The 21,302-nt window shown below is 44.3% G+C and overlaps 1 protein-coding gene across 1 annotated transcript; it reads left to right on the forward strand.

Annotated features, from left to right (window-relative positions):
* Positions 1–215: 215 nt before the first annotated feature.
* On the forward strand, positions 216–9,714 carry sub1a (SUB1 regulator of transcription a). Its single transcript, XM_055632329.1, has 5 exons — positions 216–320; positions 3,043–3,111; positions 4,540–4,650; positions 7,963–8,071; positions 8,327–9,714. The coding sequence occupies exons 2-5, from the start codon at positions 3,043–3,045 to the stop codon at positions 8,404–8,406; spliced, it is 369 nt and encodes a 122-aa protein (XP_055488304.1). The 5' UTR covers positions 216–320; the 3' UTR covers positions 8,407–9,714.
* Positions 9,715–21,302: the final 11,588 nt, after the last annotated feature.

Consider the following 21,302-nt stretch of genomic DNA (forward strand, 5'->3'; position numbering starts at 1 on the left):
CGTCGCAAGGCGGGGGGCGGGGGCGGGGCTAGTGGGCTGGCGGTGACGCGCTACGTCGCAAGGCGGGGGCGGGGCTACTCGGTTGGCGGTGACGCGTTACGTCGCCAGGCGGGGGCGGGCTGGTGGGCTGGCGGTGACGGCTGGTGGGCTGGCGGTGACGCGCTACGTCGCCAGGCGGGGGCGGGTCTAGCGCGAGCGGCGGTGGCGGTTGGTGGCGGTTGGTGGTTGGTGGGGGTGGGGGGGGGAAGGAGACGCAGAAGCTGATCGTCCTCTTCTTCTTGTTGCTCTCGGCGGAGACCTGCAGCTCACGGCCTCACATCGTACGTATTGCATCTTCGCGCTCTCCCGCGGCCCTCATTCCCGCCGAAGCTTTTCGTAACTAGTTTTCATTCGTTGTGTGTTCGTCCTTTTAAATAAAAATCTGAAATGATAAGTCGAGCCCGTCTCCCCCCGCGTGTGTGTAACGAGGGAGGATGGCGGCGGCGGTGGTAGACAGGCGTCGGCCAATGGCAGCAGCCATTCGGCCTGTTGCTGGGTGGATCCGCCAATCAGCGGCGGGGGGCGGAACGTCCGGTGTCTTCCCGGTAACGAAGTTTGATCGGGGGAACAAAATGGGAGCCGGCGGCGAGCAGAGCAGATGCGGCTCAGCCTCGCAGCCCTCCCCGCCATCCCTGAAGGATCAGTGTCCGGTGAAACGCGCCTGCTGGATTATACAACCCATGTTAGGGTCCTGATGCACATTTGGGGGTTTTTATTTTATTTTTTTTGAGGGGTGGTGTTCAGGCGGGGATGGGATGTGGTTCATAAGTGATAGGAGCAGAATAAGGACATCACTCCGCCATAATAGATCATGGCTGATCTATTATATCCCTCCTAACCCCATTCTCCTGTCTGCTCCCCGTAACCCCTGATACCCGTACTAGTGGGTCGGTCGGTCGGTCGGATGCACCCCAGGGTGGGTGGGTATCTACCCAGCCCCGCACTGATCCACCCCGCCCGGGCGTATGTCCCGTGTACCCACGCCCTGCGCGTTTCTTGTCCCATTTCGCCCGCCCTTGGCTCCCACTCTCCGTCTCTCAAGGTTGTTGCTCCCAACTCCAGCAGGAAACTTGCCACTTCGGATCCGCACTGAAATGTCCAATGTGATTCCTTATCGGCGAGGCAATAAAACTGTGACTAGGTCTACACATTGAGCTGAAGATAAACCTTGTGCCAGGCTCTCCAACTAAAGAGGTACCCTTTACACCAGGCCCAGAAAAATCAGTGATCTAATCTATTCACTTGTAAGGCAGTAATTGAAGATATTGAAAATAGACCGACACAGATATTTGAAATATAGACACCAGAGGGACGTTGGTAGAGAATAAGAATATGGAGTTGAGGGTACGTTTGCATCAGCTAACATTTTATTGAAAAGTAATTTGAGTCTTGGTGAATCTTTTTCTGTTGGTTTTGCGTACATCATGGGTGGAGTCTGGCCTACTGGGTACCTTCAGAGATTGTTTTACTGTAATATATAGTTTTAGCACCTGCTTCTCCATAGTTAATCTCCTTTCCTGCTTCTGTGAAAGTAAAGGCCCTGAATTTGTGGTGGTGAATTTGCCATATGCAGACATTAATAAAATGTCCAAATCATTTAATAAATCATTTATTTGACAAAATGTAATGGGTGTGGCGATATGTGGGATTGCTGCACACACTGATTGGGTAAGAAATTAAGGGTAGAGTATGTGATTAATACTAATTATTACGGTCAGTCACTAAGAAGTTGTATGCCGTGCCTCAGCTGTATTTTTCCTGTATACTGCACATATGCAGAATTTTATACTGTTCAAAACAACACTGTCCTGTTGGAATGCTTAAGTCCTGAAAGTTCACGTCTAATGCTGAGTGACACCTGAAATTTGCTTTTGAATTTTTCATTTAGACACACTATCCATTCTTGTTTTGTTGCACTGTAAGTGATTACAATAAGGTAACTTTCAATGGGTTCACAACATTCATATTCATTTATTACATTTGGGGTATTGCCTTTATATTGGAGAACACTAGATTTTTGGTTGTCATGAAAATGTTAATTAATAGATTGTCAATCTTTATAGGTTGTTTGAATTAAATATAGGTAACATTGAAAAATGCAGTGATGTGCAACAGCCTGGTTAGTCTTTTTGCAGCAACATCAAACAGTGGAAATTCCATTTGAAATTGCTGGCAAAACCAAACCAAAATTCCAACATCTATATGGAATGAAAATCACATATAAATATATTAGGTACCCCATCCATGTTTAATAATAGCCAGTTTTTTTTCCATATTAAAGGTATCTCTTAATTAGTCATTTGTCTGTTCTTCCATGTTGTAATTTTTTTGCGTTGTGAACAAATGTCATTAACTGATACTTGAGTAAATTCTTTTGCATTAACCTATTGAATGTTTTTTTATTAATTGAACAGATAGCTCTTAATTCTGCACATTTTAGTGTATGAAAATAAAGTGGAAATTCTCCTTGATCATTGGAGCACACTTAAAATATGTATTGTCTTAAATTGTTGGCAGGCAAAAAATATACATGAACACAGGGTGCTACAATAATCACCCCATTCTTATTGCACCTCTGATCCATGATTTTGTTAGCCATACGGTACCTTAAAAGTGATGGTGTTTGAGCACAAAAGCTTGAAATTGATGCAACTAAGAATTTTCCACAAATCCAACTTTTGAGATCTAAATATTAGGTATTCTTCCATGTTTAATAGCCATTTTCATTTCAATATTAAAGGTATTTAAAGCCAATCTTGAAGGCAAACTGGTGTGAAAAGTAATTCCATGCAAAGAAGGTCAGGTACTCGTTGAGTTCTCCGATCTGTATGTCATGGTCTGAGGAGGAGATTTTTGTCTTCAAGATTTGTTCCCTTCAGTTATTCTATATTGTAAGAGGATTTTGTTTTGATATTAGTTAATCTTAATTTCTTCCCAGAAACCTGCAGTTTTTTCAATTTTTGTAAAATTAACTTAATATTGGCTTTTAAAAAAAAAAAACAGATGCCTAAGTCAAGAGAAGTTGTTTCCACAAGCTCAGACAGCGAGTCGGATAGTGAAGTTGATCAAAAGGTAAGAGAAAAAGAATATTAGTTTGATATAAACCATGTTGGATATTACTGATTTTAGGTCGCTTGCAATAAAATATCTACAATGTCTACTCCCTTGTGAATATTGGACATTGTCTATGGAACTGGCACACTACAATGCTGAGAACTGAATACTGCACTTATCTTTCCCTCTGCCCTCAAGTATACGTCATGTTATACTTGGTGTTTAACTACAATCAAATACCTTAGTTTGACATGATTGTATTTATAATTGTATACCATTATCTGATCTGATTAGATATCATGCAAAACAATGCTTTTCACTGCACCTCAGTACATGCGATAATAATAACTCAAAACCTAGATGTTTTGCTTCTTAAATGGTCATTCGTGTAACTCTCGTAGTACAATAATATCACCATCTCTCAATTCAAATCTGGAAAGTTGTGTGCTTCGACTGAAACCATTAAATATTGGCTTTGTGAATATGAATTTGATTATTTTGATTCAAAGCAGATCTTGTAATACCTGATAACACATTTGCAATACTAATTCTTGAGTGCTGTACAACACTTAAAAGATCCTTGTCCTCAGATTAATCTGTATGCTAAATAACAACTTGATTTTATAAAATAATTAAGTTGGTTGATTTCTCCAGCATTTTTGTCTATGTTTGATTTTTCCAGCATCTGCAGTTCTTTCTTAAACAAGTTGGTTGTAATCAATCATTGGAGATGCTTGGTTTATATCTAAATATATGGTTTTTGTTGAGGGCTGGGAGAAGATAAAGTATTCTTTCCACTTAGTGAATTAGTTTTTGTATCATGACCAAACAAGTAACATTATTTAATTTTGTTCTCAGCTAATCAGTAGTTCTAGTAACATGCATTTCCAGTGATCTTGAAATGATCTTAACACACCTCAGTAAGAATATTTGCAAAACTTCAATGTGTACCATTTTATAATTTATGGATGATGAAAGAAAACGTAGTGAAATATCTTCATGCTTGCATCAGACACATTATATAGTACAGACAGAAATGGAAATTATAGTTTAATCTGTCAATTTATGTGTAATCATCTGACCTAAATTTATTTTACATGGCAATTAGTTGTGTCCTATCTTGGCTTTATAGTCTATCTAAAATAAATTACAAGTAAGCCATTGTTCTGAAAATGAACCAAAGAAAAATATTTTTGACTCGACTAATTTGAAAGTAAATTACAGCAGCAGATGAGTTACAGCTGCAGTTGCGGCATGTATTTGAGCAATAAATGTTATATTGTGAAGGTGGCTCTCAGGATTGAAAAGATACCCAAAACTGAACTCAGAAAACTTGCTATTTCAAAGTACAATTCTCCATGTTTTATATGAACCATATATGATATGTTCAATTTTTAATCTTTATTTATGAAGGTGAAACCAGTAATTTCTGGATTTTCTTTACAGGCTAAGAGAAAGAAGATTATCGCAGAGAAGCCAGCGAAAAAACAAAAGGGTGGTGAAAGTTCTGGAGGTGCAAAATGTGCTAAAAGTGACAAAGATGATAACCTATTTCAGGTGTGCTTTAGTTTCAAGAAGTCTAAAGTGTATGTAACTATTTTTGTGCAATGTATGGTATGTTGTGATACATCATGGAAAAGATGATTTGCACCCGGCTCCCAAGGGTCGGTCAATTTCCACTATCAAAACCCTCAGCACGGGAATGGATGAGTCCGGAGGTGGCCCTTAGTTAAAGGCATAAAGGGCAGGGGTTTAAGTGCCATCTTCCTCTTGCAGACTTGCTGGTCAGGAGAAGGACAGCGATTAAAATAGCTCCCGAAACACCTGGCTCCTCGCCTTCATTTCGGGGTTGTCGTTGCGCTACATTAGTGACCCTAACGCTCCATTATTGTCATGATGGAGGCAAAAGACAGAACTGCCCGTCCGTCCACCTCGCAGGCCAACTGGGCCCTGTCTCTCGACGCGGTCTCTGAATTTACCTACCTTCTGGACCGCCTGGCCTCATGACTGGTTTCAGCAGGCGGAGGCCCAATGCCAGCTGCGGGGCATTACAGCGGATGACACCCTCTACTACTACCTAAACGAGATGGTCGCGCTCCTGGATGGGCACACGCCATGCCTAATATTCGAGTACACCTACCTGCATCTGCTGCCGGCCTACATCCGCCTGCAACTTACCGACGCCTCCTTTATCGACACCAGGGCCCTCGGTAGGCATGCCCTGGTGCTTTGGATGACGTCACTGCGGAAGGAGTGACAGCTGCGTCCCAGAGGCCTGTGCAATCGCCCCCCTCCCCCCAGCGGCCGTAGCGGGTACTAGACCTGCAGTCCACCACCAGCAGGCTCCAAGCGCCACCAGCAGGAAGTGCTGGTGCTATTACCAGCAGCGCTGGGGTGCTGCAGCACAGCAAAGCCGTCAGCCATGCACATTCCCGGGAAATGCTGGGGCCAGTTGCCAATAGTCCCCGCGGCGGGCGGCCAGATTCATCGCCTCTTCGCCCGGGACCGGTGCTCTGGGAGCTGCTTCCTCGTGGATATTGGGGCAGAGCTGAGCGTCCTGCCCCCTTGGCTGGCAGACATTCGTTCCGGTAAGCGGGGGGCCATCCTCACCGCGGCAAATGCCAGCCCCATCCGCACGTACGTTGTTCGTGCGGTCCCGATCGTGTTCGGCTCCTGTCATTTCTCTTGGAGGTTTACCATCGCTGATGTCTCCCAGCCGTTGCTCGGTGCTGACTTCCTCCTGGCTCACTCCCTCCTGGTGGACGTCAGGGCTCAGCGCTTGGTCCACGCCGCCACGATGGAGCCGATCACGCTGCATTTCGATGAGTTGGTTGGACGCCCCCTGTCATCCGTGGATTCCTGCTTTGCTCGGGTCAGGGACGCGTTCCCGGAAATCTTGACCCCACAGTTCTGGTCGTCGACCCACAGGCACGGGGTGGTTCATTTCATACCGACTACCGGCCCACCTCTCCATGCACGAGCACGCCGGAATAGCTACGTCTGGCACGGCGGGAGTTCCCCATGATGGAGTCCTTGGTGGTCGTCCGCCCTTCAAACAGCCCATGGGCGTCCCCACTCCAGATGGTCCCTAAGGCAAACGGGGGCCGGCGACCTTGCGGGGATTATCGGTGGCTGAATGCCGCTACCACCATACCCCGTACCCCACATCCAGGACTTCAACGCCCATTTGGCCGGTGCTACAATTTTCTCCAACGTGGATTTGGTACGGGGTTATATCCAGATCCCGGTCCACCCAGAGGATGTGCCCAAGACGGCAATGATCACGCCATTCAGGGTATGCGAGTTTGTGCAGATGCCATGCGGCTTTAAGAACGGCGCTCAGGCATTCCAATGATTAATGGACAGGGTGTGTCGTGGCCTCAGGACAATTTACAGAAGCCATTTAACCTGCATTACTTTGGGATGTGGGAGGGATCGAGGCACCCAGAGAAAAACCAGGTCACAGGGAGAATGTATGAACTCCAGACAGCAACGGTAGTCAGGATTGAACCCAGTACTCTATCACTATTCCACCCTATTAGTTGATTGGGGGTGGTGCGCTGTGGATTGCTTGATGCAGTGGACTGTGGTCACAGCTCTCTGCAGTTTGAAGTTAAAATTACGTATTTTGCCATACAAAGTGACTGGTGCTTCAATCCGGCACCAGGTCTTATCTGCCTCAAGATTGAAGGGTAGGTCTTTCTCCATCTTTTTTGGGGGAATTAGAATGTCGGAATGAAGCCAGGAATTTGTCAGCTGTGCCCAGCCTGTAAAATTTATTTTTCTCACTTTTGAACTTGGAGACTGAGGGGAGATGAATGGGATTATGAGTGGCTTGGATAGGGTAGAGGTCAGAACTTTTTGACCAGGATGGAAATGTCAAAGACTAGAGGGCATAGCTTTAAGGTGAGAGTTTAAAGATCTACAGGACAAGTTTTTAAAAGTGGTGGGTGCTTGGAACATGTTGCCGGGGTGGTAGTGTCATGCCGTGAAAACAGAGAGGATGAGACGGGGTTTCTTCCCACAGGCCATCAGGACTGTAAACTATTATCTCACCAGGAACTAATTTACTGCTGTGTTGTCTTTTTATAAATAAAAATTAAAATAACCTAACATTCTGATTTTGTTCTATTCTGTTCTGTAATTTTTGCACAATCCGCAGACATTGCCACTTTCATTTTACTGCATATCTTGTATGTGTATGTGACAAATAAACTTGACTTGAATTGGTGGCAGATATGATACTGGTGTTAGAATCTTTTAAATAGGCACGTGGGCTTGTCGGGAATGAAGAGATATGATCATAGCTTTGTGTGACAAATGGTTTAGTGATGTTACTTTCACATCCTGATCTGAAATGTAGCTGAATTGACGAAACAAAATAATAGCACATGGTCTATCATACACAAAGATGAAAAGTCAAACTGCTTTTAACAGTGACAGAATTGCAATCGTATTTTCACCCATGAACACCAGTAGAATTTTTACTCTTATAAATATCAAGAGCTTCGAGTGGTTTAAGTTGGCCAAGCATATCATTCTGCAATATGATCCATAACATTAAAATTCTTCTATTGTTATTAAATATTACTTTTGCGTTTGAGGCAGCAGAAGTTATGTAACGCCCTCCAGGCACTGTGGCCAGTTCAATGTGCTGTTGTCGAGGGCCTTGAGGTCTACCCCTCCACCAGGGGGGGCGGAGGACAGCGCAGATGAAAATTATGTGCTGCACTGTTTGTTGGTCTGTTAAATGTTTGTCTGTTAAATGTATTTAATTGCACAATATTAATAAGGACTTTTACATGAAGATAACTTTTAAGAACTGTGCTATTAGATCATTAGGGCTAATTCCAACTGCTTCTTCGACAGATTGGCAAAATGAGATATGTCAGCGTGCGTGAATTCAAAGGGAAAGTCCTAATTGATGTCAGAGAATACTGGATGAATCAAGATGGTGAAATGAAGCCTGGGAAAAAAGGTGATTTTTTTTAAATTTTATTGTCAAATGGGAATGTGGATGCAAATTTAAAATGATGGGTTACATTGGATTAGATGAGGCTTGCCATTATAAATTAGCAGATTTCTGTGGGGGACTGTTCCACTTGCAACCTTCCCTTACTAAATGTGATGCCTTCAAATAAAAGATTGACAGAGGTTAATTGTAAAATGTTATTTTATAACTTTAACCTTGGATTTCTGTTGCCAGTTATAACACTTTTGTTTATAAATTTAGGAATCTCTCTATTACCAGACCAGTGGAACCAACTGAAGGAAATGATTCCTGACATTGACGATGCACTAAAAAAGTTATAAAATGTCCATATGAAGATGTACCCTGCTTTTTGTCATCTGTAACATTGTTTTTTTTAAAAGACGAAATTAAGCTTTGTATTGTACTGTTCATGTGGCTGTTTTTTTGTTTATGCAGCACATCAGTGTTCATTTTTAAAATCTCACTAAGGGGTACAAAAAAAAAATTGTATGGGGATTCTTTTTAGTGTGGGAAAAAAAATGTTTCATGATGGTCAGCAATTGCCATATCATGTCTTTAAACTGTTACATATATTATCCCCAGGTGTCAATCCAAGTATTTTATTAAAACGGCTTCATAAATTTGTTGCTTTATCTAGATCATTTCTTTGTTCAGGGTCCAATTGTTGAAATCTCTGGCTATATCAGATTGGCAACTTTAGCTTTCCCTAATGGGTAAAGTCACCCCAAGTGTGGCAATAAGCTTAAAAACCATTTGTGGTTTTTGATGTTAGCTGAGCAGATCTTGCTCACCTGCAACAGAATTCAGATTGTTACATTTTTCCTTGGTGCCCAAGTATGGGGGGTGATTATCATTCTGCATGTGACTTACTGGAACACAAACCTGTAAAAGTCTTTGAGGACACGAGGCAGAATTAAACGTACATCGGCTGACATCCCGTAGGAAGTTTAAATGACCTGACGAAACATATTTGCTACTGAGACTTTCAACGATATCTTGAAAGAACGATATCTGAGATCTGTTGTTGTTTCAAATCCATTCCAAGAAAATAAACATTAACAATGCTACGAGGTTAAATTTGTCAGACTGAATTTTCTTGGCTTTTGGTGAGTGTACTGTACATTAAAGTATCTGAGCGCTTATGATCCAGATAAGCCTTTTTGTTTGAAATGAGGATGGGCAATGTTTAGTTTCTCCACATACTCTCGAATAACTGTCCTTCCGAGTATTGCTGAAATCTGTAGCTGGAATAATTTGGCTATGGAATGTTTGGACTTTTGTGAACAGTTTTAAGATATTAATAGCTTTTAATATCTTAAACCATAGGGAACTATCCTAATGTAGGTAAATGACTAGCACTTGGTTTAAATGATCAATGATTGACATTTAGTCCACTATTCAGCATTTTCCACTTTTCCCACTAACCATTTATGTATTGGCTATTTAGGAATAATTTTAATCTGAAAACTGACTGGCTAGGCATACCACTATATATGAGCTCTTAATTGCAGTACTATGCCTAATTTAATATTTTTCAGTATGCTTTTGTATTATTTCACGATGTCCATATTTCTCTGATCTGTATTGAAATGTGGTCAATTAAATAAAGCTGCGGCAATTTGATCTGACTTTGACTTCAATTTTAATTTACTAAAGTGTGTTGCCAAACATTTGTCCACCGTTTGGTAATCCTGTGGTTGCTTTAGTTACTGTTCTAATCACTTCAGATCGGAAATGCGTATTTTTACTTTGGGCTTTATAGACTGCCATTGGAGTATTCATTTGCCAGAGAATTTCATTGGAAATTAAGTCAAAGGTTGAGGATATTTAAATTGAATGCGAGTGTGAGATGTTTACTCTTCACATCCTTGTATAAAATAAACATTGTCTCAGTGTTGATGCTGTAACCTGGGTGCATCTATGCTGTCTTTGTAAGTAAGCAAATGGTCTGTATTACTGATTCTAGCAAAATGACTGGCAATAAGTTAAACTAGATGAGGTGGGACCCATTGGAGGGATTGGGGGAGGGGGAACATTCAAAACCTTCATAACTTTTGTACTAATTCAGCGATCAGAACAAAACTTAAACGCCATGAGGATCGTTTTTGCGCAAATGTAATTACAACGCAGACAGGAAGTGGTCGAGATGAGAGTTTTAGTAATATACTAGACTAAGTGGGACCCGTTGGGTCCCAGCATCACACAGGAGGGCTGGTCATCCAACGCAATATTCCACCTCTCCACCAGTTCTAATATTGGTGGCCAGTTGGGGGGGGGGGGGGGCTTTCTGGAGCGCTAGTATGGGTGTTGTGGGCTGAAGGGACTGGTTTCCAGAGGGCTAGTATGCAAATTGTGCGCCAAATGGATTATTGGGCTGGCGTCTCAGTCAATCAAGCCTGTTGTGCTGGCAACTCACGGCTGGTGGGCTGGTAGTTGACTCGCAGCTAATCCTTGAAATTCTATTCCAAGCAGGGTATAACGCCACCAAATTCAAGTGCAGTTTCTTACCACTTCTAGCAGGGTGCAAGGCCACCAAATTCAAGTGCAGTTTCATACCATTTGAAGTAGGGTACAAAGCCGCTCAAGACAGCGAGTCGTGACCTCTCCCTCCTCCATCTTGCAGACTGAGCCACAGCCACATTTCCGGGTTTTATAGCCCCCCCCACCGGAAAAGGTGTAGCTTTCATGGAGTGATTGACAGGAGAGAGATTCTCAACATTAAAAAAAAACATAACACTTTTATTTTTCATTGATGGGAAGAATTCTCTGCACCTGCTCAGCGGAGGGGGGACTGAGTAAGATGGCCAAAAATCACAGCCGTAAGTGGTAGCGTTTTATCTAAAATCAATATACAGTGCAAACAGGAAGCAAGTGCATTTACAGTAGTGCCTTTCAACTTCAAGCCAAAGCAACCAAGCCACCATTTGCAGTAATAGTGCCTTTCAACTTCAAACCAAAGCTCCCAAGCCACCATTTGCAGTAAGTAGTGCCTTTCAACTTCATGCAACCATTTGCAGTAAGTGGTGCCTTTCAACTTCAAGCCAATGCACCCACGCCACCATTTGCAGTAAGTAATGACTTTTAACTTCAAGCCATTGCATCCAAGCCACCATTTGCAGTAAGTAGTGCCTTTCAACTTCATGCCACCATTTGCAGTGCCTTTCAACTTAATGCCAAAGCACCCAAGCTACAATTTGCAGTAAGTAGTGCCTTTCAACTTCAAGCCACACCCAAGCCATCATTTGCAGTAAGTAGTGCCTTTCAACTTCAAGCCAAAGCAACCAAGCCACCATTTGCAGTAATAGTGCCCTTCAACTTCATGCCACCATTTGCAGTAAGTGGTGTATTTCAACTTCAAGTCACACCCAAGCCACCATTTGCAGTAAGTGGTGTCTTTCAACTTCAAGCCACACCCAAGCCATAATTTGCAGCAAGTAGTGCCTTTCAACTTCAAAGCTCCCAAGCTACCATTTGCAGTGTGGTGTCTTTCAACTTCAAGCCACACCCATGCCACCATTTTGCAGTAAGTAGTGCCTTTCAACTTCAAGCCAAAGCAACCAAGCCACCATTTGCAGTAATAGTGCCTTTCAACTTCAAGCCAAAGCTACCAAGCCACCATTTGCAGTAATAGTGCCTTTCAACTTCAAACCAAAGCTCCCAAGCCACGATTTGCAGTAAGTAGTGCCTTTCAACTTCATGCAACCATTTGCAGTAAGTAATGCCTTTCAATTTCTAGACACACCAAAGCCAAGCCAACCAGGGGAGGGGGGGGGGGGGGGGGGGGGGGGGGCCAAAGCGTTTTCTGGAGCGCTAGTATGAACCATTTTAGAACCAATAGACATTTTTTTGCAAGCTTTAGAACCAATAGAGCCATTTTTTGCAAGCTTTAGAACCAATAGACATTTTTGCAAGCTTTAGAACCAATAGACATTGTTTTGCAAGCTTTAGAACCAATAGACATTTTTTTGCAAGCTTTAGAACCAATAGACATTGTTTTGCAAGCTTTAGAACCAATAGACATTGTTTTGCAAGCTTTAGAACCAATAGACATTTTTCTGCAAGCTTTAGAACCAATAGACATTTTCTGCAAGCTTTAGAACCAATAGACATTTTTTGCAAGCTTTAACCAATAGACATTTTTTTGCAAGATTTAGAACCAATAGACATTTGTTTGCAAGCTTTAGAACCAATAGACATTTTTTTGCAAGCTTTTTTTTTTGCAAGCTTTAGAACCAATAGACATGTTTTGCAAGCTTTAGAACCAATAGAGACATTTTTTGCAAGCTTTAGAACCAATAGACATTTTTTTCAAGCATTTTAGAATCACTAAGGGCAATTACATTCGAGTAGACATGTGTTCAGTGTTATACACAGCTCAGAAAAACGTGACCCTCTGCCTCCCTCCATCTTGAAGAGACTGTGTGGCACACCACTTCCTGGTTTTATAGTCCCTCCCCCCTGCCGCCAGCAGGGGCAGCAGGGAGAATGGGAAATTTTGTAAAAACATTAATATCTGTCATTTTTCATCGACGTGAAAAATCATCAGCACACATACGGCGGAGGGGGGCTCTGAGCAAGATGGCCAAAAATGACGGCCGTAGGTGGCGCCGTTCTCTCGGAAATTGCAGCACAGATGGCCAAAACCGGTCAAGAACAGACTTTTAGTAATATAGATAGACTAGACTAAGTGGGACCCGTTGGGTCCCATGTTCACACCAGAGGGCTGGTCCACCGACGCAATATTCCACCTCTCCACCAATATTCTACCTCTCCACCAATTGGTGGCCAGTAGGGGGGGGTGGGGGGGGGGGGGGGGCTTTTTGGAGTGCTTATATGGGTGTTTCCAGAGGGCTCGTAAGGACATTGTGGGCCAAATGGATTCTTGGGGTGGAAGCTCAGTCACTGAAGCCTGATGTGCTGGCAGCTCATTCACGGCTGGTGGGCTGGCAGTTGACTCACTGCTATTCCTTTAAATTCCATTTCAAGCAGGGTGCAAGGCCACCAAATTCAAATGCAGTTTCATACCGCTTCAAGCAGGGTGCAATGGCACCAAATTCAAGTGTAGTTTCATACCACTTCAAGCAGGGTAAAACTACCATAAAACCACACAAAGCACCACATAAACACCACACTCACAGTTCAGTAGACATTCAGTGTTTTCAGTTGATTCACAGCTCAGACAGTCGTGACCTCTCCCCCATCTTGCAGTGGCTGAGTCACACCCACACTTCTGGGTTTTATAATCCCTCCAACCGGAAGGGGCGTGGCCTTCATGGTGTGATTGACAGGACGGATTCTCAACATTTTTTAAACACTAATAACACTTATTATTCATTGATCGGAAGAATTCTCTGCACCTGATGAACGGAGGGGGACTGAGTAAGATGGCCAAAAATCACAGCCGTAAGTGGTAGCGTTTTATCTAAAATCGTAATACAGGGCAAACAGGAAGTTGTCAAATTTAAACTTTTAATCATTGACCATTTGATGTGCTTTATTTCAAACTAACCACCACCAACAACCATTTGCTGTGCTTTTTTTAGTCCAATCAAAGCACATTTAAGATTGAGTCGGACGCCAGTTGGCCAAGCACTTTGTTTCAGGCTAGCTAGGCAGGGCGCACACATCATGGCTGAGAGTGCTTCTACTGAAGCCAATTTTACTGGAGATTCCAATGAAGGTTTTTTGTTCAGTGGAATACATGTCGTGGAAACTTGCAGCAGGGTAATTGAATTTAGTGAGAAAAGCATTAAGAAGTCTGAAGAATGTGCAGCTAAGTGGATAGAAATGGAAGAAAACCTTGAAAGCAAAGTCGCTGCTGAGGTGCTGCAACACAAAGGACAGCCAAGTTGTGAAACCAGTGAAACATTGTGAATCAACTGGAACAGCAAGGTAAGATCTAAAGTCTGAATTTATGAAAATTAATCTGTATGGACTTTAATTAATTTAATTGCACCCTTTTATACGGTGAAAAAATGAGATTTTGAGGCTGTACATTCACTCATTCATTCATTCATTCATTCATGAAGTTGAGGGCCTAAACTGTGTATCCATAGCAAAGTAAAATAAATTCACTAATACCAGCTTGTTGAAGCTTAATAAGTCTTTAACATCTATTCTCGGAGCTGCCTGAGATCACTTACCAGGAAAAGGTGCTCCGACCGCGGGGCCTATGTACTTAACATAGAAACTTACAAAATTCTTAAGGGGTTGGACAGGCTAGATGCAGGAAGATTGTTCCCGATGTTGGGGAAGTCCAGAACTAAGGGGTCACAGTTTAAGGATAAGGGGGAAGTCTTTTTAGACTGAGATGAGAAAAACATTTTTCACACAGAGTGGTGAATCTGGAATACTCTGCCACAGAAGGTAGTTGAGGCCAGTTGATTGGCTATATTTAAGAGGGAGTTAGATGTGGCCCTTGTGGGTAAAGGGATCAGGGGGTATGGAGAGAAGGCAGGTACAGGATACTGAGTTGGATGATCAGCCATGATCATATTGAATGGCGGTGCAGGCTCGAAGGGCCGAATGGCCTACTCATGCACCTATTTGGTGATTGGCCTCATCAGCAACAACGATGAGCTGGCCTACAGGGAGGAGGTCCAGCACTTAGCAGCATGGTGCGCTGACAACAACCTGGCCCTTAACTCCAAGAAGACCAAGGAGCTCATTGTAGACTTCAGGAAGTCCAGAGGCGGCACGCACACCCCCATCCACATTAACGGGACGGAGGTGGAACGTGTTTCTAGCTTCAGGTTCCTGGGAGTCAACATCTCCGATGACCTCTCTTGGACCCACAATACCTCTACTCTGATCAAGAAGGCTCATCAGCGTCTCTTCTTCCTGAGGAGACTGAAGAAGGTCCATCTGTCTCCTCAGATCCTGGTGAACTTCTACCGCTGCACCATCGAGAGCATCCTTACCAACTGCAACACAGTATGGTATGGCAACTGCTCTGTCTCCGACCGGAAGGCCTTGCAGAGGGTGGTGAAAATTGCCCAACGCATCACCGGTTCCTCGCTCCCCTCCATTGAGTCTGTCCAAAGCAAGCGCTGTCTGCGGAGGGCGCTCAGCATCGCCAAGGACTGCTCTCACCCCAACCATGGACTGTTTACCCTCCTACCATCCGGGAGTTGCTACAGGTCTCTCCGTTGCCGAACCAGCAGGTCGAGGAACAGCTTCTTTCCGGCGGCTGTCACTCTACTCAACAACGTACCTCGGTGACTGCCAATCACCACCCCCCCCCCCAGACACTTATTATTATTTATTCAAATCGTTTGCTATGTCGCTCTTCCAGGGAGATGCTAAATGCATTTCATTGTCTCTGTACTGTACACTGACAATGACAATTAAAATTGAATCTGAATCTATTTTCTATGTTTTTATGTAACAATGTGAAGCCACGGTCTCAATTACAAGATACAAGATATATTTATTTGTCACATGTGCCAGATGGCACAGTGACATGTAATCACCATGCAGCCATACAATAAAATAAAGAACACACCACACGATAGAGTTAAACATAAAACATGCCCACACAGCAGAATCAAAAGTTTCCCACTGTGAGGGAAGGCACCAAAGTCAGTCTCTTCCTCGATGTTCACCCGTGGTTGGGGCCACCGGAGCCCTCTGCAGTTGCCGCTACGGGCAGCCCGCCGCTCAGGCCCGGATGTTGGCTCTCTGACGTCGGGACTGGAGGTCAACCTCGGCGGCTTGGACCTCCAAAACGGCCGCTTCCCACCGGAGTCAGCAGCTCCTGTCGTCCACAGGCTGCGCCAGGCGGAGATTCAACACTGGCGGTCCTCGGCAAAGGGCCCCAGGACTCCGCGATGTCGTCAGCACCGCCCGCGTTGGGAGCTCCGCGAACCACAGCTCCATGATGTCGACTCTGCAAGCCTAATGCTCTGGTGCTCCAAACGGCGATCCAGGTAGGTATCGCCCGCTCCGCAGTAAATCCAGCACCACGCCGCCGTTGTTGTAGCTCTGGTCCGGTCCCCGGTCTCCAGTAGGAAAGGCCGCTCCGATCCAGCTGATAGGCCGCGAGGAAGGGAGGCGAGGACGCGACTCAGAGAAATAGGCGCATCCCCACCAGGAAGCAACAAAGAAACGGTTTCCCCCTTACCCTACCTCCCTCCCCCACATAGAAAAGCTAAACTAACCCCAAAACAAACAGTTTAGACAAACTAAAAGAAAAAAAAGAAGGGAAAAACAGACAGGCTGTAAGCAGAGGCGCCTTCAATGCAGCGCCCCTAGTGGTCTGGTCAATTAAGAAGCGGCCGATTCGCGAATGCGGAGCCGCGGAGTGTGTTTGGATCATCTCCACGGGGGGGGGGGGGGGGGTGAGGCTGTACATAGTGCCGTCTGTTGCGGCCGTTTCCAGGCCCCGACCACGGAGAACAACGGAGGAATATTGACTGCACTTTATTGGATTCCATCGGAGTCAGAAATGGTCAGAAATGGTTGATGTATATGTAGAAATGAATTGGTGTATTTGAATTTGAACTAATTTATCTATGATAGTAACTTAGTTAGTAACGTAGTAACGTAGTCACATTAACATTAAGAAGAGTTTGAAATTTTAGGAATTGAAGTCCATACAGACTTAATGACTATGAGATGTTTTTTTCTGTAGCCTCTGCCTCTCCACTTGAACTTGAACTAACCTATCTATGGTAGTAAATTACAGTTTAAGTCTCATTGACATTGAGAAGAGATTGACATTTTATGAATTGAAGTCCATGTAGACCTAAGTACGATGAGATTTTTTCTGCAGCCTCTGCCCCTCAACTCTTCAGAGCCTGTCCACACAAAAGTACTATGGGATGTTTATTTTTCTAGCTATTCTGCGGCCTCTGCCCCTCTTCTTGAACTTGAACTAACTTATCTATGGCAGTAAATTACAATGTAAGTCTCATTGACATTAAGAAGAGATTGACATTTTATGAATTAAAGTCCATGCAGACCTAAGTACGATGAGATTTTTTCTGCAGCCTCTGCCCCTCAACTCTTCAGAGCCTGTCCACACAAAAGTGTTTTGTATGGACATGCACTGTAGGCACTGTGCCATAATGAACACTAATTTGATCATTTGCAGACTTGCCATCCCTTCTACCTGTATAATTTCCCCATTGATATGTTGATATTGTCTTACATAATATAAAACATGAAAAGATGTAAAATACTCCCTGACACATTTTATCTTCTATTATTAGGAGTCAGCAGTGTATCCCGGGTTATCATGTAGTGCTATCGTCACTTCTGCAACATAACAATAAATCGAACTATAGCAAGGTCTAGAAGGAAGAAAGATAATGATAGGACTCAAACAACAATTATTTTTATTTACGGTCATATGATGTTACTTTGAAAAATAAAAAGATATATTTGAGGATGTTGATTTATTTTACTTTTCATTCCATTTCTGTTTTCTTTTTCCTCTTTCAATTGAGTTCAAGACGCTGAAAAGCCTCAAGCAGGTGAATCACCTCAATCAATCAATCAATCAATCAGCTTTATTCGTCGCATTGCACATAAAGTGCAAGTGAAATGAATTTGTCAGTAGCGGTGCAATGATAAAGAACACACAAACACAATAAACATTTAACACAAACATCTACCACAGCATTCATCACTGTGGTGGAAGGCACAGAATTTGGCCAGTCCTCCTCCATTTCCCCCGTGATCAGGACCTCAACCCTCCACAGCCGTCGCTGCGGGCATCCAGATGGTAAAAGTCAAGGGAAATCCAGGATCGGCTCTTCCCCACCGGAGACCGCGGCTTCAGGCTGGTGTAGGCCGCAGGCCGGCGGTCGAAGATTTAAAGTTCGCGCCGTAGCCAGAAGCACCGCAGACCGCAGGGCCGACAGACGAAGCTCCCCTCCAGGGGGATGGTAAGTTGGCCGCGGGCCGGCCGATGGAGCTTCTTCTTCCCCCCGGGTCCCCAACGTGAGATCCCGGGCTGCAGACGTTGCGCCAACTGTAGCTCTGCAGACCGCGGCTTCAGGGTGCCGGCTGCCGCGGGCCAGCGAAACGGAGCGCTCCCCTCCGGCTTGCCCTAGCGAGGGCTCGCCCGCACCACGCCGAAGATCCACGCTGCACCCGCCACTGAAGCCCCAGTCGCGTTTCCGGGAAAGGCCGCGCCGATCCTTGCTGTTAGGCCACGGGGGAGGTGCCCTGGAAAAAGTCGCTGCTCCGTGGAGGAGGTGACCGAAGTGGTTTCCCCCTTACCCCCCCACATCACACCCCACACAAGACATATAGAGAAACATTAAAAAACATACATTAAAACAAGAGGCTTCCGGTGGTGCTATGCTGGACTAGCAGTCGCAACTTTTAGCTGCGCTCCTGTAAAATCGTGATTTTTCGCGTTAAAATCGGGTCTGGAGGTCGGGACCGATTTAAAAACTCACCGGAGCCCGGGGACGTAGCGCTGACGACATCATCAATAAGCGCTGCGATTTAAAACGGAGGGAAAAGGATTTTAAATGAAAAAACCGTCTTCAGCTCAGAGCCCTCAGAGAACAATCTCAAAACAACTGCTGAAAACCCAGAAAACTGAAGAACAGACTTCTGAAGTGGATTCTGGAATGGCTACAAAGGCCAAGACTGAGTTGGCTACTAAGGAGAAAAATGAAATGGAGGAGATAAAGAACTTGGTAAGAGAACTGAGAAAAGATATTGAGAATGGAAACTCAAAAATGATGGAAAATATTAATTTTAAATTGATGGAAAATATGTCGAACATTAATGCTGGTAATCAAAAAGTTATTGACTGCATTGGCATTATACAAAAACGAATTGAGGATGTGCATGAAGAGCTAATGGGGAGAATTAATAAAGGGGAAGAAGAATCTAAGAAGAAGTTTGAGGCTGTGCATGTAATTGTTTCTTCACAAGTAACTGCAATGAAAGACATGGAAACAGTTGTTGATCAAATGGCTGAAGATTTGCAGGGAATGAAGCTATAACTAGACAGCCTCAAGTCAACTGGCGAAAGTCTCAGATAAATGTCTTGATCTCGAAGCTCGCTCAAGGTGCCAAAATATACGACTACTGGGAGTAACTGAAGGAGCAGAGGGAAATAACGCCCGGCAGTTCACTGCCAACTTAATCAAAAAGGTACTCAATTTACCTGTGGAACCGGAAATTGAAGTGGCACATCGAATACCTAGATTTAAGCCAAGATCACAAGCAGATCCAGCTCACCCACGTCAGATCATAGTCAAACTTCGGGACATTTCAGCACTTGAAGAGCTGATGAAAAAAATCAAATATGGAGTGAAGATGACCTTTGGAAACGATTCTATCAAACTCCTCCGGGATTATCCCTATGAGATCGTGCAAAAGAGAAGAAAGTTCGCACAGACAAGGCAGATTCTCCATGGAGTTAAAGATGTCAGATGTGGCATTTTTTATCCGGCCAGGATGCACATTACTTTCAAGGGAAAAGAGAAAACTTTCACTAATTCGGACACATCTTATAAATATGCCCAAGAGATTGTGGCAGAAACAGAAGATTAATCAAGGCAGCGGGACGATATGGACAATTTCTTTCCTTTTATTACTTCACAGAGAACACCTGAAGATAAGGGAAGAAATACTATTCTCTAAAAGTTTAAAATGAAATAGCATTTCCACGTGCGCCGGTCTAGGCACCTTATCGCTTTTGCACGCTTTGGAATTCAATTCAAGGACATTCTTTGTTCAAAATGAAGGAAAGACTGATAAGCAATGCAGAAACGAACAGCAGAGCCGAATGTGGAAAACATCACAAGGACAAATGGCAGTTTAAGATCTTAAAACAGCTTTACAAAATATAGAGAATTAACAATAATTAACAATACTAATATAGAAATATAAATGGAAACTAACCTGAACTATATAATGGGCAAAATGTAATAATGTGTTAAAAAGACTGACTAGCGTGTATATAGAGAAAACAAATTTTAGAATTAAAATAGATAATACTGAATGTTTAAGTGTTATGTAGTTTGTGTGGGGAAGGGAGGAGACTCAGGCACCTGGCATAATTCCAGGAGCCTGTTTCTGGTTAACCCTTACAGCTAACAGCTTACTATTATCAAAGGTATATCTAATTATAAATAATTAGTAGATGAAAGTGTTAGATAAATAAATTTCACAGTAGCTGAACACAGATCTGATAAGTCTGAATGAAATATATATATATACATAGTGTAATTGGGTGAAATATAATTGATTTTGAAATGGTACCACCCTCCTAGGTTTAGAGTAATAAAAGGAACAGAGCTAATAGTACAACATCAACTTCGGAAGTCGAATAGATGTCGAACCCCACAGACGTGTGGGACATGCACTACAGTGTCGAATACTTCAGACACTGTAATTTTACTTCGGAGTCACGTGAGTGACTTCGTGAAGAAGCCCGCTCAGGGCGCAGGTGCGGCATTACGCCAGCAAGTGCAACAGCGGCGGCAGCTGGAGTCAGGCTCTCCAGCTGCACTTTAAAAGCGCACTTTCAAAGCGCACTTTCAGGTAAGTGAAGGGTGCGTTGGGAACGGAGCGAGTTGGAGTTGGTTTTGTTTTGGAAAACATGTCCCAACGTAAGAAACTCGCGACTAGAGCTGCCCGAGCTTTAACTCCGCCAGAGGAGTCTATTCCAGCGGGGCAGCAGCCAGCGGCACTACCGCTGGAACAGCGGTTTGAAATTCCTCAGACCGAGCCGGGCCCAGTCACGCCAGTGCCTACACGGCGGGCTGGGAAAGCCACCCGTAAGACAAACCGGCCGGTCGATTCCGATTCGTCGGAGGAGGACGTGTCCACCCCGAAGCGGGGGAGAGACAGCCGCTTAAGCTGCATCAAGCAGCTGTTGGAGGGGATGGTTTACCGGGAGCAGCAGCGCTCTCGGTCAGACAGGACAGGCGCCCCCTCCATGGTGCTGAGTCCGGCACCCCCCTTTGCGACCTCGGACCAGGACTGGGAGGTCAGCATCGGTGACCAGGAGCAGGCTGGTCTGAATATGGGGCAGGCGGAAGGTACCGAGAAAGAGCAGGGTGTGCAGGAAGAGCTGCTAGGGGTCGTAACCCGATTCGTTGCTACCCCACGGGTTGGAGCACCACTGCAGCCTAGAATGGCTGCAAGTATAAATCATCTCTCCAACAAGCCACTGCAGGAGAAGGTGCTCGCCCAAGTGCTGGACGAGCACATCGCCCCGGATAACTGTGAGGCCCTGAAGGTC

Source organism: Leucoraja erinacea, chromosome 1 (genome assembly GCF_028641065.1).
Source record: "Leucoraja erinacea ecotype New England chromosome 1, Leri_hhj_1, whole genome shotgun sequence".
NCBI lineage: Eukaryota > Metazoa > Chordata > Chondrichthyes > Rajiformes > Rajidae > Leucoraja > Leucoraja erinaceus.